The sequence below is a fragment of the Protopterus annectens genome, chromosome 9.part0 (genome assembly GCF_019279795.1).
Source record: "Protopterus annectens isolate FY-2018-M chromosome 9.part0, PAN1.0, whole genome shotgun sequence".
NCBI lineage: Eukaryota > Metazoa > Chordata > Ceratodontiformes > Protopteridae > Protopterus > Protopterus annectens.
This window is the reverse complement of record NC_056743.1, coordinates 1,325,372,093-1,325,394,382: the sequence shown is the minus strand read 5'-3', so window position 1 is coordinate 1,325,394,382 and position 22,290 is coordinate 1,325,372,093. Positions and strand designations below refer to the sequence as shown.

General features: G+C 38.2%; 1 protein-coding gene across 1 annotated transcript in view; it reads right to left on the bottom strand.

The window, feature by feature from the left end:
- Positions 1 to 22,290, bottom strand: part of SH2D6 (SH2 domain containing 6) — a 1,258,756-nt gene that overhangs the window by 286,093 nt on the left and 950,373 nt on the right. The window contains exon 15 of the mRNA XM_044084299.1: positions 2,065 to 2,095. Within this exon, the coding sequence (XP_043940234.1) occupies positions 2,065 to 2,095 (31 nt within the window). The remainder of the gene's footprint in view (positions 1 to 2,064; positions 2,096 to 22,290) is intronic.

The following is a 22,290-nucleotide window of genomic DNA, read 5'->3' as shown; positions in this document are numbered from 1 at the left end:
TGGCCTTGGGATTGGTGGTGGTGTTTTGATACTAGTGAAAAAAACAAGCCTAAAACAGGTAAAATATGTAAAAAATGGCATGTCTGATGATGATGATGATGATGATGCTGATAATGATGTCCTTAGCTGCCTCATAGCTCAGGTCATAATACATTTTCATAACAAAAAAACAATATCCTAGTGCAGTCTATATCCCCTCCCTCACTGCTTCAGGAACTATGTATAATGAGATTATCCATGATTCACTCCAGGATTTTCTTAGGAAACACTTCATACTGCTAGGCAACCTCAACTTTATTTGTTTGGCCACTAGTAATATCCAGCTCAACAGAGTTATCCTCCCTCCATAACCTTTAGCAGCTGGCAAAGGATCCCACAAGACCTAGTCTTAGCCTGTGCACACCTCTCCAAAAGCCTTCACTATCTCACTGCTAATCTTGACAATTCATTTTTTTAGTGATCCTAAAGATCATGGGTCCTAAACTGAAGGCCACTTCCATGCCCTTCAACACCTCTAGCCCATCTATCAATAACCTCGCCTGTAGCCCTGCTTTCACTTCACAGCTATGTTTCCACAAAGCACAGTATAACCTTAAGAAAACTGACAGCTGTTTCCACTAAAACTTCATCTGTCCCTCCTGACATCCATTGCATGCCACACTTCCTGCCGGAGCTTGTCACATATTTTCAGTCTCTTTTTAAACATAAGAATTTTGCCCAGTAGCATGCAATCATTATTATTGTTCCCCTCACTAAGATCCACTCCCCTTCTTTCTAGAGACTAACACCTTATTATGAATGTTTTCCACACCCCCAAAACATCTGAAAACAAATTTATATAATTAAAGCCTGAACTACACTGGTAAGTCTAGCTTCCTCTATTGCCCCTAACATGGGTTTAGAAAAGATTTTAACACCCTAATCTCCATTTATCAAATGATTGATGTCATATTTGCCAGTATGAAGAAAAGGTTTCCAACAGATGCAGTGTTCCTGGACATGTGTAGTAAACACTCTGTTGATTAACTAACTTAAACAGATGGGCTTGGGAAGAGTACAGCCAAATAGTTTGACGACAACCTGGGGAATCCTGCTCTGAGGCAGCGTGCTGCAAATTTGTTCTTCTACAAGGTTTGCTTTTAGGACCTGTTTCACAATCACATATCATCTCATTACTGATCTACTTAAAATACTGCAGTGGTGGTGCTGCTGTAGCATTGTCGCCTCACAGTAAGACGTTGTCCTGTTCGATTCTCAGCTAGGGCGTCTTCTGTGTGGAGACAAGCGTGAATGGGTGTACCTTCGTTGAAGGTTGTGCATCAGGGCTGGCAACTTGGCATGTAAAAATCTACTGCCAATCATTAGCGAACCGGAGTTCCGCTGTGGTGACCCCTAACCGGGAAAAGCCAAAAGACACAACAACAACAACTGATTTACTTAAAATCAATACAACCTTTTCTGTAGAGGGTCATGTTAAATCATGCACATCCATATAGGATATTCAGATAGAACACACAGAAAGACTTCAGCAGTCTCTGGAACTGGTTGAGCTCCAAAAATTACTTATTTAGGCAATATGTTCTGTACTGGTCAACAGAGGTGCTGAATGGTCTAGTGATTACCACTTAACGGTGAACTAAATGAGGTAACCAGAAAAATAGTTGGACAGACTGAAGAAACCCAAACATCTAGTGATAGTCTCAAAGAATGCTTAGCAGATGTTTCTTTGTAGGAAAAGGTCAGCTCCCATCACCAGAGGAGCATCTCCCATATAATAGGGAAGGTTGGGAGTAGAAATTAACCACATTCAAGGTCTCAGTAGTTGACACTGTGGCTAAAAGGAGTTTATGGATAAGTTTACATCTTTCTGAAAAAGAACTAGTTGCTATATCAACAAATTAATTTAAAAAATTAACCCCAAAATATTTATGTATATTTTCAAAAAAAGACATTTGTAAAACCAGATGTAAAACTGTGAGTATCCAACAACTGTGCTACCTGATTTCATTATTTTCACTCAGTAAACTACAGAGCTTGCAGAAATGCAAAAAATGTATTTCTTACCTTCTTTACAGAAGGAAAAGGAAGAACTTGCCTGTCAAGAGGAAAGAGAATAAGATGTTACCAAGCATAATAAGCAACAGCACACAGACATAGCTGCCCACCTTCTGCCTCCAAAACCTGAAGCATTAGTCGTCAAAATGTGGAACACATGAGCAAAATGTGGAACATGTACTAACACCTTCAATTAGGGAAGTTGTGGTACAGCTAATGATTATTTCTTCATAGTTACTACAACTTACTTAGATGCACTAATGTGATTCAATATTATTTACCATGGATATCTGTTAAAGATATCCTTAATTAATGTGTGATCGATCTTTTCAGTGTAGAATAAGGTGGAACACTGAATTTTTATAAGTCAAAATGAGGAATGCTTTACATTATGAGGTACATTTGAGAGATGTGAATAAAAATTGAGCATCGCATGCTAAGTGGTCTTCCTTTTCATACATCCCAGCTCTGTAACAGTGTTTGCACTTGTATAATGAAGTAGTCGTTAGGTTCTTGAACATACAACGATGGATAAAGCAAGCAGATCCCATTAGATACTTGTCTTCTTAAAGATGGTCTTAGTTCCACTGAGTCACAACCTCTGAGTGACCACAAGTGGACATACAGCATACAGTCAGTAGGGGAAGACTAGTGTGCGTGTGTGTGTGTGTGTGTGTGTGTGTGTGTGTGTGTGTGTGTGTGTGTGTGTGTGTGTGTGTTAATTAAAAATCCATGTTCATCCTTGCACTATTAGAAGCTCAAAAGGAATGTGGTCAGCTGTGCTGAATTCTGTTCACTGTTACCTACCACAAGCTCTGTGTAGTTGATTATGAATTTCTCAAGAATCAAATATGGTGCTGTGACAGGAAGTGATACAACATGACCTTAGTATGTCTGTCTGGAAGAACCTGGAGCATGCATAGGCCTACCAATGGTAAGATGTAAAGTCAGGAAAAGACAGCAACATACCTGTCAACCTCTTAGTGCAAGAAATCTGGATAAAGCCCAATAAAATGGAGGGAAAGACCCAAAGCAGGGACATGTAAATATTGCCCTTATAAACTTAGAAAGTTGCTAGAGTAACATGATTTGTTTTAACATGCATTTTCTGAAGGATATGAAGTCTGAAACTCAAAAGTATGTCATTATTTAGTGACTTTAACCTGCAGATCATCCCAGCGATTTCCCAGAAAACCACACATTTTATGAGGAACACCCCAGAAATATGAGACAAAAATCTGGACATTCTGTGAAAATCTGGACAGTTGAGAGATATGGACAGCAAGTCGGTTGTGGGATATGATCAAACCCTAGAAACAAAATAAAACGTAAAAATAAACCTTTCTAGAGTTCTAACAACCCTATTCAGGTGACATAGTCTGCAGCAAACTACAAGTTGAATCCTATTAGAAGCAGCAGAAACTCCTTTCACTGTTTGGTGAGACTAGAGGATGCACACAGGGCCTTACTACTTAGCAGCAGTCGACAGTCAACACAATTTTGCACGATTCCCTTGTGTAAAGTATTTAATACTTAAGTACTTTTACCAGTAATATTCATGTAATCATCTTAATGGAAAAAATGAGGTATATTGTTTCACTTATATAAATGGCCCTGTAATGAATACTGTACTTAGAAATGCAATGACTTACAGAGGCAAGTACTTTATGAGTAATAATGAATTTTACACATTACATTTTGGATTCTTACAAGTTACTTTGTCTCCTTTGGGGATTTTTTCAGCACCTCCTTTCCCTTTTGTCCCCTGACTTGGTTTGGCTCCTCCGTACCTAAGAATGCTGCAGCTGTACCAGTGGAGGGACGCTACTGGTCATTATTTGTGCACATGCAGTGATTCAGGTGTCCTCACGCTCCTCCTGTTCACTAGTGTCACACTATAGTTTGTGTAGTACAAAGGACACATCCCAGCTATATAAAGTGACCTGCTGTACAGGAAAAAGTCTGAACCATCTTAATCCAGGGGTAGTACGGTACTAAATGCTAAAACTGCAACTCCAGCTTCCTTATTTTTAACTCCCAAACCAGCACAGCTACTGCTGAAGCATGTAATACTTTTAGTAATCATCAGGCAATGCATTTTTATGATACCTGAATTCCAAAATTGATTCAGCTGTAAAGAATGTTAAGGATTGTTTGCCTTAGTTTATACTTTTGTTTTGCTAATTAAGCTTCCTTGAACTAAAGCAATATTTATTTTATTTATTTATTAGCATTTGTTTTCTGGGAAATTCTGTCTGGGTATATGCAGTAATATCCCTTTTCAGAAGAGGCCCAAGAAGAAAAGCTCCAGTAACCACATACAAAATAAGTATGTATATGATAAGCATCAGAACATAAAAATAAGCAATCGTGTAAAGTACAGGAATCATAAACATAGTGATAAGCTAGAAAGGTTATATAGCTGCAACAGGGTATGATGAAGAGGACATACAACAGGAAGCTAATCATGTCTGAGTATTTATAATAGGAAGTGATGCCATTTTTGGTATATGACTATTCCATTAAACAAAGGTGCGATATGAGGAAGATTAACAGTACTTGTATGCTAAGCATAATACTCCATATAATATATTTACAGGAGTAGTTACACCATATGTATAGAAGGTAAGGCAGAGTAACTGATAAAAGATTCATGTGTGACTAGAGAAGGAAAAAGAGTATAATGTCAATGGATGAAGAAAAGGTAGAGAGGAACAAAGTTTGTTCTTTGTTTTTATAGAATCACATTACTGAACAAATTATACCTTGAAATAAAACTGAGTGCATTATAGTTGTGTGCAATATTTTAATGAACTAGCCACTGAATTAATAAGAAAAAAGGAAACCTTAAGCATTCAGTCTCAGACTACATGAGCTGTTTATCCAGAACAAACAAGCCAAGGTCAGTTTCAAATGAAACAATACATTAAACTTGTTTGATGGTAAAGAAGATATGCTATGTAATTTGCCCTTGAACTGAATGTAATATTCTCCCTTCCCCTTTCTCTTCTTGTATCATTCCCTTTATAATGCCTTCATGAATACTTCTCTGCCACCCATTCTAGAAGATCATTACAGGGATAGACAACCCTCTCTGCATAGGGCATTTTTTATTACAGTTTGTAGCCTGTGTCGTCTCCCCATCACTCCTGCTCAGGATATTCCCTTCCCATCTACCTGGCATGACCTTGTGCACTCATATCGTGGGCTATCTATAAATTTGCTCCATTACCTGACAATTAAGTAGAACTAGCATGTCAGTGGCACGTAATCTGTCCCTCATTCTGTCAGTCGTACAGCCTGTCAAATGTACAGCGACACTAACTAATGAATAATTGCATAAAGAGCTGAACGTCTAGCCTTGGTGTATGTCTTCAATCAATATTTGAGGAAGTTAACCAGGTTCATGTTGATCATTCGACAAATCTTTAATTATGTACCGATCCATCAAAAAATCCAGAGCAAATTTCTGAAAACTTCATAGGAATGTTATGTTTGCAGGGGGCAAGCCCATCCTGCATCCCCATCTAAGGGGAGACCCCCTACACCCCTCAAACTTAAATATAAATACATTGAGGTTGCACAATAGGGGAGAAATAAAGAAAACTCCACTGTCAGCAAAAATTGTTTTGCCCAAACTTCTTCACTTGATTGGCACTCGATCAAATGGGTGTCAATTGATTGATGAATTCCCAGCTGCTGTACCCCAGCAACTGTGTCATTGGGGGTGGGAGCTGAGCCCACAAAGCTAAATCTTTTAGCTCTGCTAACTCTGAGATTTTATAACCTTGGAGAAAGAGGGAATACCTGAATTTACAGTAAAAGTAAGTGGCCTCTTTATCTCCAAGATGGTGCAGCACAGGAGATGTAAATTTAGTTTTGGGTGTGAGAGAAAGGCACTTGTATTGTGAGTGCAGGCAGAACAACTCCTCCCTCTAAAAAGTTTTTAGAATATCTCCAGTCACAACAATTTCAACATATAAAAATTTAATTTGGTCTAGGTTGTTATTCATTTTTTTGTGAGGATGACTGCAACTGTACATGTCTCAGCAATGTACACTCAACAATTAGACTTCTGCTAAAAATAAACAATCAGTTTAAAAACATGTGCACTATACAGCCACCTCTCCTTTCAAGTCTGCGGTCAGAAAAGCCCTCTTTCCTCTAGTGTCTGATTTTACCATTTTCTCTTCATCCTGTACATCCATAGATCTCAAACTTGGGGTCCTCAGGTCATGAGCAGCCCTCAAACCACTATAATTCAAGGTGAGGGAAGCTACTACTATACAACATTCTTAGCTGCACTGACTCCCTTCTTTTTATTTTGGTGATTGTAGCCCTCAACTCTCATGGCTACAAGTGGCTTCCCTCTAGACTCCTTCAACAACATGATGTTCTTTCTCCTTGTATGGCCTTCAGAATGCAACACATTGGACAAGGTGTGATATGATCAAGATCTGCCAGAAATGCAATGTTACTCCATTAAAGCAGAGTCTGTCTCACAGAGGTTATACCCCACCATTCTATTTCTTGCTGCCACCATTCACTCATCCTGCTCCTGGTAGTCCAGTCTGGGTGTGACAAGCCTGCTCATGTCTTTTTCCATCTCCGTTGCCATAAGTTAAAGCCTTAATTTGATACTTTATACCTCATTGCATTTATCTGTATTGAACCTCAGCTGTCATGATTCTACCAACTTGGATGACCTTCTCTGTACCTTGTTAAACCTTTCCCACCATCATCCACCTCTTCACCTACATTCATTTCATCCAGAGAGAAAATGATCCTGTTCTGTATTCCCTCAGAGACATTTGAAGTGAGTATGATACAGAATACTGAGCCCAGGAATGAACTTTGTGACATTTTCATAATCACTTCCCTTATTCTCGACATTGTGTCCACCCGCCCCACCATCTGTATCTTACCATCCAGCTCTGCTGCCATCAAGTTCTTCACTCCTTGCCACCACTTGTGCAAAACCAAATCAAGAGTTTTCTTGACATCCAGGTAGGTTATGTGTGTTGGAACCCCCTAGTAAATTCTCTTGTAGTACTCACAAAATCGGATCAAGTTTGATTGACAACTGTTTCTAGCCATTTACTCATGTTGGTTGCTGTCCCAGTGATGGCTTCTAGGGAAGCAATATGCCTTTACCTCAAAATTCTCTCCTTGACTTTCCCAGACACTGTTAGGATAAGCAGCTTGTAGTTACCAATATTTGTCTGTCTTCTAGATTTAATTTCTCCAAGCCTTTTGGGTTTCTAATACCATGATGGCAATAGACCCCATTCCTTAGTCAAAGTATGATTAATGATCATGAAATTAGTATTTCTTTAATCCTTGATGTTAGCCAGAAGTGCTCTTCTCAGCATCTTCTCTTTTCTTTGGTTTTTCAGTGATTGATGCTACTTTTGTCTTCTTTTCATGAACTACTATTTCTGGTTTTCTCGAATCTAGTTTTTGAACTGTTGGTAATAGGCGAGTCCATGTGATATAAACTTCATCATTTTCTACAATACTTTATGGCTCATGCTTCCAGTGTTTCTCAGCTACTTTTTTATTATAATGTTTGCACAATCCCTGATGCAACCATCTTGCCACATTATTATGCCTTTCAGTATACAGTCCTTCTGCCATTAGTGTGTCACACCTAGCAACAAAATGTGCGACGGTTTCCAGTTCTGTTTTACAAAACATGCATTTGTCTCTTTCTCCTACATGTCCAATGGATTTTGTAAACCAATGTGTTTGTAGTCTACTATCCTGGTCGCCAATATTAACCATTCATCTTTTTGTTTAAATTCACCTCACCTTAACCATTCCTGCATTTGATCCTGATTGACATGAGGTTGTTACTTGCAACTATATTTATGCATTTTCTGCATTTCTTGCCTTCTCATCTGATCCTTCACCTTATATTCTTTTGTTTGTTTTTTGGCAAATTCAATTGCTACCTGATTTTTATCTACTTTTGGTTTGTTTACCATTCCCACTTGACACCGATATGCTTTTGCTAAACTAAGCAGGAAAGTCATCTTAGACTTATTCTCTTCATGTTTTAAAACTTTCACTATGTTTGGGTCTTGTGAGGTCAGTAGATATGTATGTAGTCCTATGACTACAGATATATATATGTAATCAGTTTCAAGGAAGCCCATATCTCCTTCATAATGGGGAATATAAAATCTTGGTATACACTGATTTTTACAAATCATTTGATAAGCATGAAGCATTTTTCTTGTTTTCCTGTCCAGCTAATCCAGTACCTTTTGGGGCCAGTCAATAACTCCAAAACTGTACATTAGGACAGGAAGAGCAAACTGATTTATAGCTTGGACTTTGTTCCTAGATGTCAGATATGTTTTCAGTATTAATTTCAGTCTTCTATTCCATACGAAGTTTTATTTGCATTTGTTTGTGTTTTATTGTTGATCCTTTATCAATTCCCAAATATTTATACATTCCCTCTTGCTCAAGTTCTTTTATATTACATTCCTGTCCCAGACTAATGTTTTCTTGGTGCTGCAGCTGTCTTGCTTTAAAGGTTGCTTTGACACATTTATCAAGACCAAATGACATCCCTATATCTTCTGAGAAAGTTCTGACCACTTGCAGTTGTGCTTTTAGTTCCTTATCTGATGAACTACATAGTTTTAAATCAGCAACAAAAAGAAGATGAGAAGTATTTGCATTTTGTTGTTTTCTGGGAGGCAAATTGTAGCCATGACCTAATCTGTTAAATAAGGGCAGACAAAAGAGCAGCACTGACAAATAATCGCCCTGGAATATCCCCTCTTTGAATTTTTATCCCTGGAATAATAATTTGTCCTTTATCATGGCTTAACAGCAAAGTGGTTTGCCACTCTTTCATAGTTGCTGTAATGTAATCAATCAGTGTTGGGTACATCTTATACATTTAAATACTCTTTTATCCATGAATGTGAGATAAGCACTTTTTATCCATGAATGTGTGATACTGCCAAATGCTTTTTGGTAGTCTGTTCATGACATATTTAGATTCTTCCCCTTTTTACAGTTCTCCATTATGACTTTATTTAACAACAAATGATCCTTTGTTCCATATGACTTCCTTTTCTCACCCTTTTATTCTATTGCCATGATTTAGTTTTCTTCTAAATGACTATAAACTCTGTTGGCATCAATTCCAGTGTATAGTTTATACATTGTTGGAAGGCAAGTTACTGGTCTATACGTTTTAGGATAGCTTGTAGGTTCACTCTTAAGGAGGAGTATTGTTTTTCCTTTTGTTAGCCAGGTTGGTGTCTATTTGAGGTGTGCATATAAATAGTTCTTACTCATAACTAAATCTTCATGTAAAGATGTTAATACTTTTAGCCAGATGTTAGGTACTGCATCTGGGCTTCGGTTTTCCAATTTGGAGCTTTTCTCAACTTTGTTTAAATCACTATGGCTGTTCATCCAATTACATATCCTGTACATTCAAACCTCTTATTCTTTCTTTTACTTCTTCTATCCATTCAGAATTTGTTTTATGTTTCACAGGATCTTCATAGATGTTTTTCCAAAATGTATCTATTTCTTTATTTTTTGGTGGTGTTTCAATTCCTTTTGCCTTGTTTCCCAATTCCCTATAATACTTTTTTGGGTCATCAATAATTTGCTTATTTTTAACTCCTCCTTTATATGCATCTGCATATCTTCTAAGTTTTTCTGCCTGTGCTAATATTTTTAGTTTATTTTCGATAGTGCACGATATATCCTGATCTGTTCTGATCCTGCACATTGCTTTTATCAAGTGTATATTTCTGAGTATTTTTGTTGATCTGTTCCTTCTTCTGTACTCTTCTACAGTGACACTTCTTGTCTTAATTGCTTTATAGATTTCTCTATTCAATGCTTCCATGATGGTATTTGATTTATTCCCTTCCTTTCCTTTACGGCCCCATGTTTTCGTGGTTAAACTTTATTTGTTATTAATTTGGCTGTACAGTAATATATCCTATTTACTTCTGTTATATCATATGAATTTCTATGAACAGTCCTGATTACTGTATTCATTTGTTTTTATCAGACTTCTAACATTTTGGGTCTTATTGAATTCTGCAGTCTATTTCTTTCATTGATCCTAATATGTCTACCCATCTCTATTAAATCAAGCAACTCTTCCACTCCCTTAGATCATTTTCTTCTAAACTGAGGGCACATTCTTTATTCTCCAGTTCCTGCAGGCATTCTACAGAACATTCCAGAGCATCTTCCTATGACATATTCTCTTCAGTTTCATTATGTGCCATCTGTTGCTCTTTCATATGAGAACTCACTGGCCTATCACTCTACAACATTGATTGGGTCAGAGTTGCCACAGTTTACTTTTCTTCCCTTGCTGTGCAACTCCAACTGAACTGTTGTATTGGTTTCCTCCTGAAGGCCCCAAATTATCTTTATATGGTAACTGATCTGATGTTTCCCACTCCACTGGTTTTTGCTTAATTTGGTGATACATTCTGTCCTGCTGTGGTGTTATCAGAGTTAGATTTTCTACACTAAATCCTTCACTTCGAAGGTAATCCATAACCTCGGTTTCTATTTCTTTAACTTCTCCATTACCAACCCACTTTTCTAATTTCCCTCTTTGTTTTCTTGTTTTTTTGTATTGCAAAAATGTCCATATTCGAATGCCTTTGCCTGTATTTCTATTCAAATATCTTTGGTACTACTCTTTTTGTATTGATTAGTTTTGATTTCTCCTTTGCATAAGTATTGCACCATATTAAATCTCTTTTTTTTTCCCATGTCCACATTTCTTCTTCAGATGTCTCCTGCTCCTCCTGTTTCTCTTTACTTGGAAGACTCGTTGCATCATGCTGTGATATCACCTGTGTTACACTTTCTACACTAAATCCTATTGTCTTCTATTTTTTAATTTCTCCATGTCTTTTGGGTTTCTAATACCATGACGGGAATGGACCCAATTCTTAAGTCAAAGTATAATTAAAGTTCATGAAATTAGTATTGTTTCAGTCTTTGATGTTAGCCAGACGTTCTTTTTGCAGCACCCAAAATGTGCCCAAAACTGACTCCTTCTCCAATTCATATGGCATTACATGTATCAGTAACACTTCTAAGTATGATTGTAAATTCTTTTTTTAAGACCCATCACTCCTGCTAGTTTTGGAACTGTCTGCGTATCCTTCTTCCACATTAACCTTGTTTCTGCCTGCAAATCCTGGTATTTTACGACTTTGTGTCTCTCTGTATGCAAGACATTGTAGTCACTGGATGTAGTAATTTCAATGATCAATGCTACTTTTGTCTTCTTTTTATAGACTACTATATCTTTGTACCTTGTACAAAGACTGACGTATTCTGAATGACTGAGTAGTTATATATGTATTTATGGTTCCCTATCAGAAGCCTGAAACACTATAAGCCTGAAAATCAAAATCCTGAAAACTATAGACTGAAAGTTCAAAATCCTGAAAGACCAAAATCCTGAAACTCAAAATCCTGAAAACACAAAATGGACATACTGACGTCATTGTGGCTTTGCTATTGTTAGCCCTGTGGTGTTGGGTCATGCGTTGGGTTCAGGTAAGTGTGCAGTTGGTTTTATGTTAGGGTTAGGGGCAGTTTAAGTGAGTTAGGGTTAGGGCGCAGGTTAGGCATGTATGCAATAGTGACAAATATTGGGGTTAGGGGCGGTTTAAGTGAGTTAGGGTTAGGGCGCGGGTCAGGTGAGTGTGCGATAGTGACGGACCTTAGGGTTAGGGTTAGGGTCAGGATCAGTTGGTAGATATTAGTGTCTTTATGGTGACATATTAGCATTATTTGTGTTTTCAGGATTTTGAGTTTCAGGATTTTGAACTTTCAGTCTATAGTTTTCAGGATTTTGATTTTCAGGCTTATAGTGTTTCAGGCTTCTGATAGGGAACCATATTTATGTATGTATGTATGATTGTATGTACGCATTTTTTATTTATTTGTGTGACTTGTGGGATGGACTGTTAAAAAGTATGATGCTGCAGATTTGCTTATGCCTGATTAATCTATCAATATATCAGTAGAGTTTTGATTTCTCTTTTGTTTGTTTATTTTTCCTATAAGAGTAGCTCTTATTTTTCTCTTTTATCTTTGTTTCCTTTCCTTCTTTTCCTTTTATTCTTCTTTGACTGCTCTGTTTCTGATACTACAGCTTACAGAGGGTTTTAATATATATCCTACCACTGACAGTGTTTGTATGGTTACTTATGTGCTTTAAATATCATTAATGAACTTTAAGTTGTAAGTCAATTTTCCCCACTGTCTGAGTTATAGTGTTGATGCAATTAGAATGTTACAGTATTAAAAATGCCCTGGAATGTGATCTCCAATACAACAATCAACCCCTCCACAACACATGAGAGCAGTAGCCAATCAGTAAGTGCAGGCATGGTCTAGACACAGCAATTTAGCTACCACCCCCTCCTCAATCAGAAAATTTACAGTATTCACCAGAATGACAGTGTGTAGGCCAGAAATGGAAAAGAAATGCAAACTGTAAAGCCTGTATATAAAATAAGAAGGCAAAGGAACAGAAAGCAGACTGTCCTAAAGCTGCGAGGGAGCACTCTGCACACTACCATGAGACAGATCAGACACAAGTGGATGCGCATTCTTTACAATTTTGTATTTACCGAGTGATTGTTTTACTTACTAGTTGCTCTTTTTCAGAAGATTCTTAAAATTTTAGTCCCAGGGATTCATCCTATTTTCTAAGATCACTGGGGTGAATACCATGGATTAGACAGAAAATATTTTTTTCTTAGTTAAGAGATAGGACATAAAGTGAATGACCATATATCTGCAAAAATCATTTGTTAACCAGACATACCTTCTTGATATATGTGAAAACTAAGACATTGGAGATTTTTATTCCATTGCCATAGATAGAAAGAGAGAGACAGGCCGACAGACAAACTTTGATTCAGCCCACTATGTCTTTCGTAACAAGGACTTCTCATTACATCTGAGTGATGTCTCCAGGTGCATCTGCAGTTAACTCCTACTGACACCTCTAGGTGTTAAATATTGCTTGTTCATATTTGCATCACTAATTCCAAGACCATGCTATGTACAATGTTTTAAATGACTTCATCTTAAAGCTTACACAATGGCAAACTCAACTGCATTGATATATGACCTCTGTCTAGTGCAGGTAAACAGATATTAACTGTTGATTTTATGATATTAATTTATATGGATATAATTTTCACATTTTTCTAAAAATCTCAGCAACCAAGTAACACAGACAGAACTCCTTCGCGTCATATAAAAGCTCTCAGCTTAATGAATAAAATGCTGCTGACAGAATGTGTGTAACTTGAGTGGTTCCTGAGATTTTGTAAGTTGTCTACAAAATATTACAAATGTAATAGTTACTATGTTTACTGTGACTTATAAAATTCAGTTCAAGACCTAGAACCTAAAGAATACTACCACTATAAAATAGTTTCTGCTAAAGAGTTTGCCATTTAAGCAATAACCTATGGCTGGGTGCGGATAATGCTGGATTTACCCATGGTTGGTGTAGTTTGATCACAAGGGTGAAGCTTGAGTGACCAAATAAAGCCAACCGTGGGTAAATCCAGCAATGCCCACACCCAGCCGTGGGTCATTGCTATTATACAATGACATTATTTAAGAAAAAAATACCTACTTTTCTTAAATAATGTCATTGTATAATGCCTCTGTGCTGCCCTTCTGCAGTTTTCCAGTATCCTGGGGCATTTCTGATGTACTGCGCATGCATAAGGGACTTGTGTTCCCATGCTTATGCAGTACATCAGTGCTGTGCAGAGGTAGCAATGGAGAAAGGAAGATCTCCGTTGCTTTTTATTTTTAATTGAATATATATAAAAAAAAAAAAAGAAATGGGGAAACTTAAAACGAATGAAGGAAACAGCGCAGACAAAAAAAAAAAGACGGATAATCAAGTACATTTCTTTAATTTTTCAAAACATACATGATTATCCTTTTTTGTCTCCGCCGTTTTCCTCATTCATTTTAGGTCTTTCGTTTTCTTTTTGGGGGGCAAAAAAAAAAAGTAAAAAAATCAGGAGATATACTAATGGGAAAAGGTCTGTGCAATCGGTCCTTTTTCCATTAGTATATTCTCGGATTTACAACGGGCACGCTGGTTGGGCTGGCCAATCAGCGTGCTCATTTTGGAATGTTAATGGCCAGTCATTGTATAATTATACTTCTTTCATAACTGCTATGGTTCCAGAAATATGAACATTTGTTTGAAATGTGAGGACATAATGTGAAAAGGCTCAGACTCCACCCATTGCAAGTTACAGTGCAAACTTCCTGAGCTCCATTGGAATGAATAAAAATCTATGAAATGTAGTGATTATGCAAATGGCTGAAAATTCTTTGTAGATAAAATGGAGTAGTGTGCAATGCAGCTTAAACAATAGGCATTTAAAGTCATGGAAACTAGTAGATTAAACATAAAGTGCATTTTAAGCCAAACTTGCACAAAACACCAACATATAAATAAAAGGAAATATGGTTACTGTAGGAGATTTTATATGTAGATATTTTATTATGGCAGTAACATCATGTTGCATTTTTCCCTCCATTACAGTATTTACTGATTTTAACATCTATATACAAGTAATGTTTAGCTAGAGCCATGAAGCAGTTTTCATACAAATGCCCCAGTCTACAACATGTATGATATATTTTATAAGGAAGATGGCAGCTCTCTCTCCAAACTCACAGTGAGAGAATTTCTAGATGGAATACCCTAAAGGCATGGAAAATAATATTCTGATGGTGAAGTAGAGAAGGTATCACCCCATGTACTTCTTAGTAATTACCCTTCCTTACATGTCACTGTAGCTCATAGGTAAAAACAATAACTACATCTGCACGTTTGGTTTCAGAACATTGTCAGTCTGACTTTTGGGAGCTGAATAGTAGCACAGTTCCATTTCTTAAACGACAGGCAGTAGTGACACAATGGAAATGTCTAAGCCTGTGCAATTGTGGTTATAAGAGAGTGAGGACATGCATGAAGGAAGACAACTGAGTGGTTACACACATCCAGTAGTTTCCTCAGCACTAGAAAAATGGCTATGAAGTGGTTGTTAGTTAAATCCCTTTAATCAACCATTTACAAAAATGGGGATAGTTCTAACATGTTTTCAGATGTTAACTAGAGAAGATGACAAACCCCAATCTGAAAAGTTTTCATATGGCTTGGGAAACATACAATGAATGCTACACATACTGGGGGAACAATAATTAACAAAATGCAGTAGAAAATATTGGGCAAGTATGACTCGGATTTTTATTTATTTATTTATTTTACATTTGTTGACCGGGCCAACTGGATACATGTCCATTTTCAGTGGAGGCCCGGAGTGGAGGATAAGTAAAGCAAGAGCATTAGGATAAAAAGCATGGCACTACTACAGTAATTAACACCTCATTGCCTCACAGCGCTTGACTCGAGTTATGTCCCTGGCTGTGGAACCTTTTGCACAGAGTTTGCATGTCCCCCATATCCGGTCTTTCTCCATTGGCTCTAGTTTCCATCCATTTCACAAAAACTCACCAATAGGTTGATTGACAATTCTCCAAATTACATATAGATTTGTTATGGGTGTGTGTGTGTGTGTGTGTGTGTGTGTGTGTGTGTGTGTGTGTGTGTGTGTGTGTGTGTGTGTTTGTGTGTCCTGTGATGGACTGAAATCTCATTCAGGACTGCTTTCATACCATAACCACCATCTGCTAGGATATGTTATGGCTTCTCCCTAACTCAGAAAAAATTAACAAAAAAGGCACAAAACAATGAATGAATAATGACAATATGGACAAATAAAGGTAGAAATGAGGAAATGGAGGAAATAAGGAGTTCTAGGTATGAAAAAAGCAAGAGATAAAAAGTTGGTTAGAATGTGTGGAATATGGGTTAGCAACATGGCTAAAGGAACTTTTTGAAAGGGTGTAAAAAACTGCAAAGAACAATGGGAAAGGCTGTAGGCCTAGACATATAGTACAAGCAGTATGGGGAGCATAAGATGGACCCGGGTAATAGGAAGGAAAAGGGGAATGAGGCATACCAAGAGTGGGCTAGTAAGGCAAGATGGTGGACGGCAGACTGAAAGGGAGGAAGAAAAGCAATGAGAGCAGAGGAAGAGGACACAAACAAGAAAAATAAGGGCAACAAACATGGGAGGACCAAGCACCTGTGTAAGGAGAAAGAAAGGTATTATGCAAAGGACTCTATAAATAGCAGTATAAAAGGAGCTAGCACATCCACAGGAAAGCATAAGGGAACATTAGGTTAAAATTATTTTAAATTAAGATAAAGGAGTGGGCTGCAGATAACAGAAATAAATAATGCCGGAAGTATAGTGGACATAAAATGAGAGGAAGGGAAAGGGAAACAAAATAAGTAAAGAAAGGAACAGAATAAAAGAGGAACAGGAAGGATGAGACAGAAGGGGGGAAACTGATCGTATACGCAAGAAACCTGGGTAATAAGACAATGGAACTACATGCACTGATAAAGAATTGAGGAATGTGTGTAGTAAGGGATACAGAAACTTAGGCAAGAAAACCAGGACTCAGACATGGAGGTTACAGGATATGGGCAGTATAGGAGATAATGTGTAAAATGCAGGAACATGGTGTCATAAGTCAGGGAATGGATTAAATGTTAGAAACAAGGTGATGCATGAAGAACCAGTGCAGTGGTTGTGAGGTTAAAGGTGTGCAGATACAGTCTGTAAGTTAGTGGATTTAAGGTTCTATGGCAATGGTAGAAAAAACAAAGAACTGGGAACTTAAGAACAGAATGGTAATCAATAGAGACCTAAGCTTCCCAGTGGTGGAGTGGGAAATATAACTCTTCAATAATGGAAAATAAAATATAACATATCAGGGATGTCTCAGGGAATAGAATACATTTGGATGTCATCCAAAGTAAAACAGAGGGGATTAGCAGATAGAAGTGGGGACTCCACTAAGTAGCAGTGATGGTGCCATGGTATGGTTTGTGCTGTAATGTAATGCATGAAGTGGCATTAGAGGATGGAAGGATAAGAATTAGTCATGGTGTATTTTAGGAAGGGAAGGACCACAGTAAGGAAAACTATAGGAGACTATCAAGGAATAAGGACAGGGGAGGAAATATAGGCCAGCATTTGGAAAGGGATCCTTGGAGGGATGATGGTGGTGATAATAATAATAATAATAATAATAATAATAATAATAATAATAATAACAATAACAATAATAACAATAACAATAACAATAGGCAAGAAGAAGGAAATAGCTAGTGTGGTTAAACAGGGAATATAAATGAAGTGCTAAAGGAAAAGACAGTACATAAATGAACAGGAGAGAAAGAGAAGGCATAGCTAAACAAAAGCCCGAGAAAGCAAGTACAAAATCACAGACTGTAGTAAATAAGGCGATATGTTTATATACATGGGCTCATAGCTTCAGACCTTTTGAAGAAAGTTAATGATTGCAAGCAGAAACTTATTCCATATTTTTGAAAGTTACTATGTAATATGTTTGACACATTTTTTTTATAAGTGATATTTTCTTTTAGCATTAGGTTCTACAATGAGCAATGCATTACAGACATAGACTTCAAGCAGAACTGGATCAGAAACTACTTAATGGGCTAGACTGAGGTCACCCTTAAGTAATCGTAAGTGACGGAATATAATGGCACATCTTGAAACCCTTCTGGACAGTTCAAGTTTTCCAGCCCTGCGGCTTTCCAGTAAGGAAAATGATTCTTTTTCAAGTTCTTTTAGGTGGCTTGTTTAAAGGCTGCAAAGCACAGTAATACATTCAATGATGGGTCATCATATCAGTGAGGTATAAAGCGGTTCAATGATCTGAGTGGAGTGGCTGTATAAAATGACATGAGCTGCAGAATATGCTTATCTGATGTTGTCAGTTTAAATTATTGTCTGCAATTATCTCTAGATCTTTAATGATGATATCATTCTTTAGGTGTGGAACAGGGGCAGAAAGGACTACTAGGGCAAAAAAAAATGGGAAAAACAGACTAGGATGGCAAAAGGTCCCAATGTGAACAAGCAGGCTAACATTCTAAATGATTTCTTTTTGTATTGGTCTTCATTACAGAAAAGTCAGGGACTGTATCATTATGTGAGGTAGTTTTAAACAGAGGGTGAGGGTGGAAATGAATACGTGGGACAGTGGTAAGGGATGCATTGGCATGGGAACTAAATATGTAGGAGAAGGAGGACAAGATATAGGGCATAGATGGGTTGTCCTAGAGAGTACCCAAAGATATAGGAGGACATGATAGGGGCCCATATGGGCTGCCTTAGAAGGTGCCCAAAGATATAGCAAGACAAGATATGGGGCCCAGATGGTCTGCCTAGAGAATGCTCAAAGATATAGGATGTAGATAGGTTCTCTTTCAGAGTGCTCAGAGTCCTGGCAGAAGTAATTGCAAAACATCTTACAGCACTATATTACCTGTCTATGCAGATAAAGCAAGCCTTCCATGGCTGGAATTAAGTAACAATGGTGTCACTACATAATAAGAACCAAGGACCAACCCGATGAGGTACAGACCTGCAAAAATCACCTTCGTGGCTACGAAAGTGGAAAGAAAATCCTTGCAGAGAAGTTGACAAACTCTTTGGGGTAATGGACTGACTGCATGGCAGAAATCAATATGGCTTCACAAGGAAATTAAAATTTCAGGCAAAACTGCTCAATTCTATGACTGAATAAGCATAAAAGTGAACAAAGGGGAGACTGTTGATGGTGATTCCTGGATTATTTCAATGTTTTTGATTAGTACCCACAAAACAGGCTATTTGTAAGCTTAAGGGGTAAGAGTAGGGAATAAGATGAGAGGTGAGTGAAAATCAGCTGGCAGGGAAAAACATAGAGCATGCTGGTAAGTGCAAAACTGTTAGGAGAAACAGAGGTAACCAGTGTCACTCCATAGGCTTCAGAAGTGGGGCCTATAGTGTTTAGTGTTTTTATATTAGACATCACAGCAGGTCCTGAATTGAGATAAATATATGTGTTGATGTCACAAAGACAGGGGAAATGGTATGAGATTGGAGCAATTTTAAGGAGAGGCATCAGAAAGCTGGAGGCATGAGATTAGGGTTTGTACCAGTAAATGCATTATACACTGAGAGTAGCAATCCTAGGGGGTCTATATTATAGTATCGGTTTTTAAACTTCGAATGCTATAATATTGACCCGTTTTTGTCGAAAACTCAAAATGGCGAAGCCACGGAACTTTGAAATCTTACCTAGGGTAAGATTTCAGTTGTCCGTTCCATGGCTTCGCTATTTACTATACTGTGGTGGGAAGATTAGTATGCGAATGGAGGTTACTGACCGAGTTAAGGTAAGTGTGGAAACGGATTGGGGTAAGGTGAGTGTCCGACAGTTAGGGACATTAGGGTTAGGGAACGGGTAAGGTGAGTGTGCGATAGTTAGGGACTTTAGGGTTAGGGAGCGGGTAAGGTGAGTGTGCGGTAGTTAGGAGCTTTAGGGTTAGGGAGCAGGTAAGGTGAGTGTGCGGTAGTTAGGGACTTTAGGGTTAGGGTTGGGTTAAGGTGAGTGGATAGGTAGTAGTGTAGGGTTAGAATTATGGTTTTATTAAGTGTATGTGTGTGGTTTATTTATTTTGGTGTGCTTGTGTTGTGTGTTTGTGTTTCGGAACAGTTTCCTGTTTTGTATGTTTGATATTTTGTGGTTTACATATTTTAGGTATTCGCATTCGCTATTTAAATCATATGACAGGGTAATATAAACGCATTTACTTACATCAACTTTATGACTGTTTCTGACACCTGTGTATGTGTCATTTCTGAACGGTACATAATTTTCCATCTCTTTCGGTCAAGAATCATGGTCAGAGCAATAATTAATGAAAGGAAAAGACTAACATGACTGAAAGTCGATAAATAAATGAGACAAATATCTATGATGAAAGACCCTTGAAGGGGAAATACATGTTCAAGAAGCATGAAAGGCTCAGTGTGCCACATGCTGTTTGTAAAAATTACCAAAATATGCTATTAATCATGTTACTTCATATTTTTACAGGAAGGGTACATATCTACCACTCTCCCAAATGAAAAAGAAATCTTTATGTTTAGAATTAGTATCCAGCATGCTGAGACACTAAAGACACAAATGGACAAGATAAATATTTGATAGGGAAAACAAAATCCAAATTCCTTGAATGGGCAAATCAAATTCTCTTAATTTGTGGATTCTGCATGTCCTCCCCATGGTTGGGTGGCATTTGAAAGACATGCGTAAATGGGCATGCCTTCATTGAAGGTTGGACGTTGAGCTGGCACCTTGGCGTTTGTGAAAATCTACTGCCAATCATTAGTGGACCAGAGTTCCCCTGTGGTGACCCCTAACTGGGAAAAACTGAAAGACAAACAACACTTCTAATATGATAAAATCACCAGGTTGCACACATCTCTTCATGTCTTCATTATTTTTTTAGGGGGGGGCACTCCAGCAACAGAAAAGTTTATATGTACTCAAAATTTCTAAGTGAATTATACCTCTGTCTAACAGAATGGTTTCAGAACAACTTGCCTTGTAAACTCTGGATAGCAGTGGCTGTCTATGTGGTCACTCATAACAGAAAGTGGAAATAACATCTCGGCATGTAATCCTTTATCATGTTAAAGCCACTAAAAACCACCCCCATTTGATTATAGAAAAAATGGAGGATTAACTTCAGAAAGCTGTAGTCAGTAATCAATTCATGATGAAAATACACAAGACATATGGTACCTGCATCTTCTTGTGAGAGTCCAGCACATAAATGTACATCAGAGCATCGATTGAAGAAGGAATCGAAGTCTTAGACCATGACTCATGGTGGTAACAAATACACACATTTTAGCATCTTCTTTGAAGTTGGGTCTTCAGCTTTCCTCCTGCTTCTCATGATTAAGTTGTAGGCTACTAACTACACAAGCTATGGAGCACATCATCATGGATCTCATTAACAGAGACATTGGAAACCTCCAAAAACTGGACCCTACCCAGTTCGGCTTTGTTAAGGGCAGATCATGCCTCCTAAACCTGGTGGACTTCTTTGAGACAGTTACCAAGGCTATAAATGAGGGAAAGGTGGTCCACACAGCCTACCTAGACCTTGCAAAGGCCTTGACACCATTCCCCACTCAGGTATTATAGACAAGATCACCAGCCTGAACATAAACCCCTACGTCATGAGATGGGTTGCCAACTGGCTCATGGACAGAACCCACATGGTAAGAGTTGTGGGAGCTAGGTCTGACTCTAAACTGGTTACAAGTGGCATTCCCCAGGGCTCAGTCCTAGGACCCCTCTTGTTTGGCATATACTTCCCAGAGGTCCAGGCATGCACAGGAGGATTATGGCTGACCAAGTTCGCAGATGACTGCAAACTAGGGGCTATAATTGACTCTCTGGCTGACACAGATATCCTCCAAAAGGGTCTCACTGAGACAGATACCTGGTGTCAAAACCATGGCCTCAAGCTAAATGCCAAAAAGTGCATAGTCATCCCCTTTGGAAAAAACAAAGTACTCACAAACTATTACATAGGTGGTAGCCCCTAAATACAGAAGACGTAATAAGGGATCTGGGGACCCAAGTAAATGGTAACCTCTCCTTTGATAATTATATTGCCAAAGCGGTAAGACAATCCTTCTATGTGGCCCACCTAATCTCAAAAGGGTTTGCATCCAGATCGAAAGAGGTCATTGGCCCCCTCTATGCATCACTCATAACAGACCCATCATAAAGTACAATGCCCCATTTGGGATGTACCTTACAAGACACCTGCCACAACTGGAAAGACCACAGAAGTACCTCACCAAGAGGATCACTGGCCTCAAGCAGTTGCCCTATGCAGCTTGACTGAAGAAACTCCAGCTGTACTCAGTTACATACCGCCTACTCAGAGGTGATCTCTGCCTGACATACAAGGACATGTCCAACCCAGAATTGATGGACATGCTCCACCTAAAGAAATCCATATCCCCTCGAGCCACATGCTCCAGGGATCTAAACCTCACCACAACAATAAATAGGATGTGCTGGAGAGATAGATTTCTGTCCCAGAGACATCCCATGCTCTGGAACAAGATTCCAGTCTACATTAGGCAGAGTTCCTCACTAAACCTCTTCAAGAGAAACCTTGATGAGTGAATGGGAAACAGAAAGTTT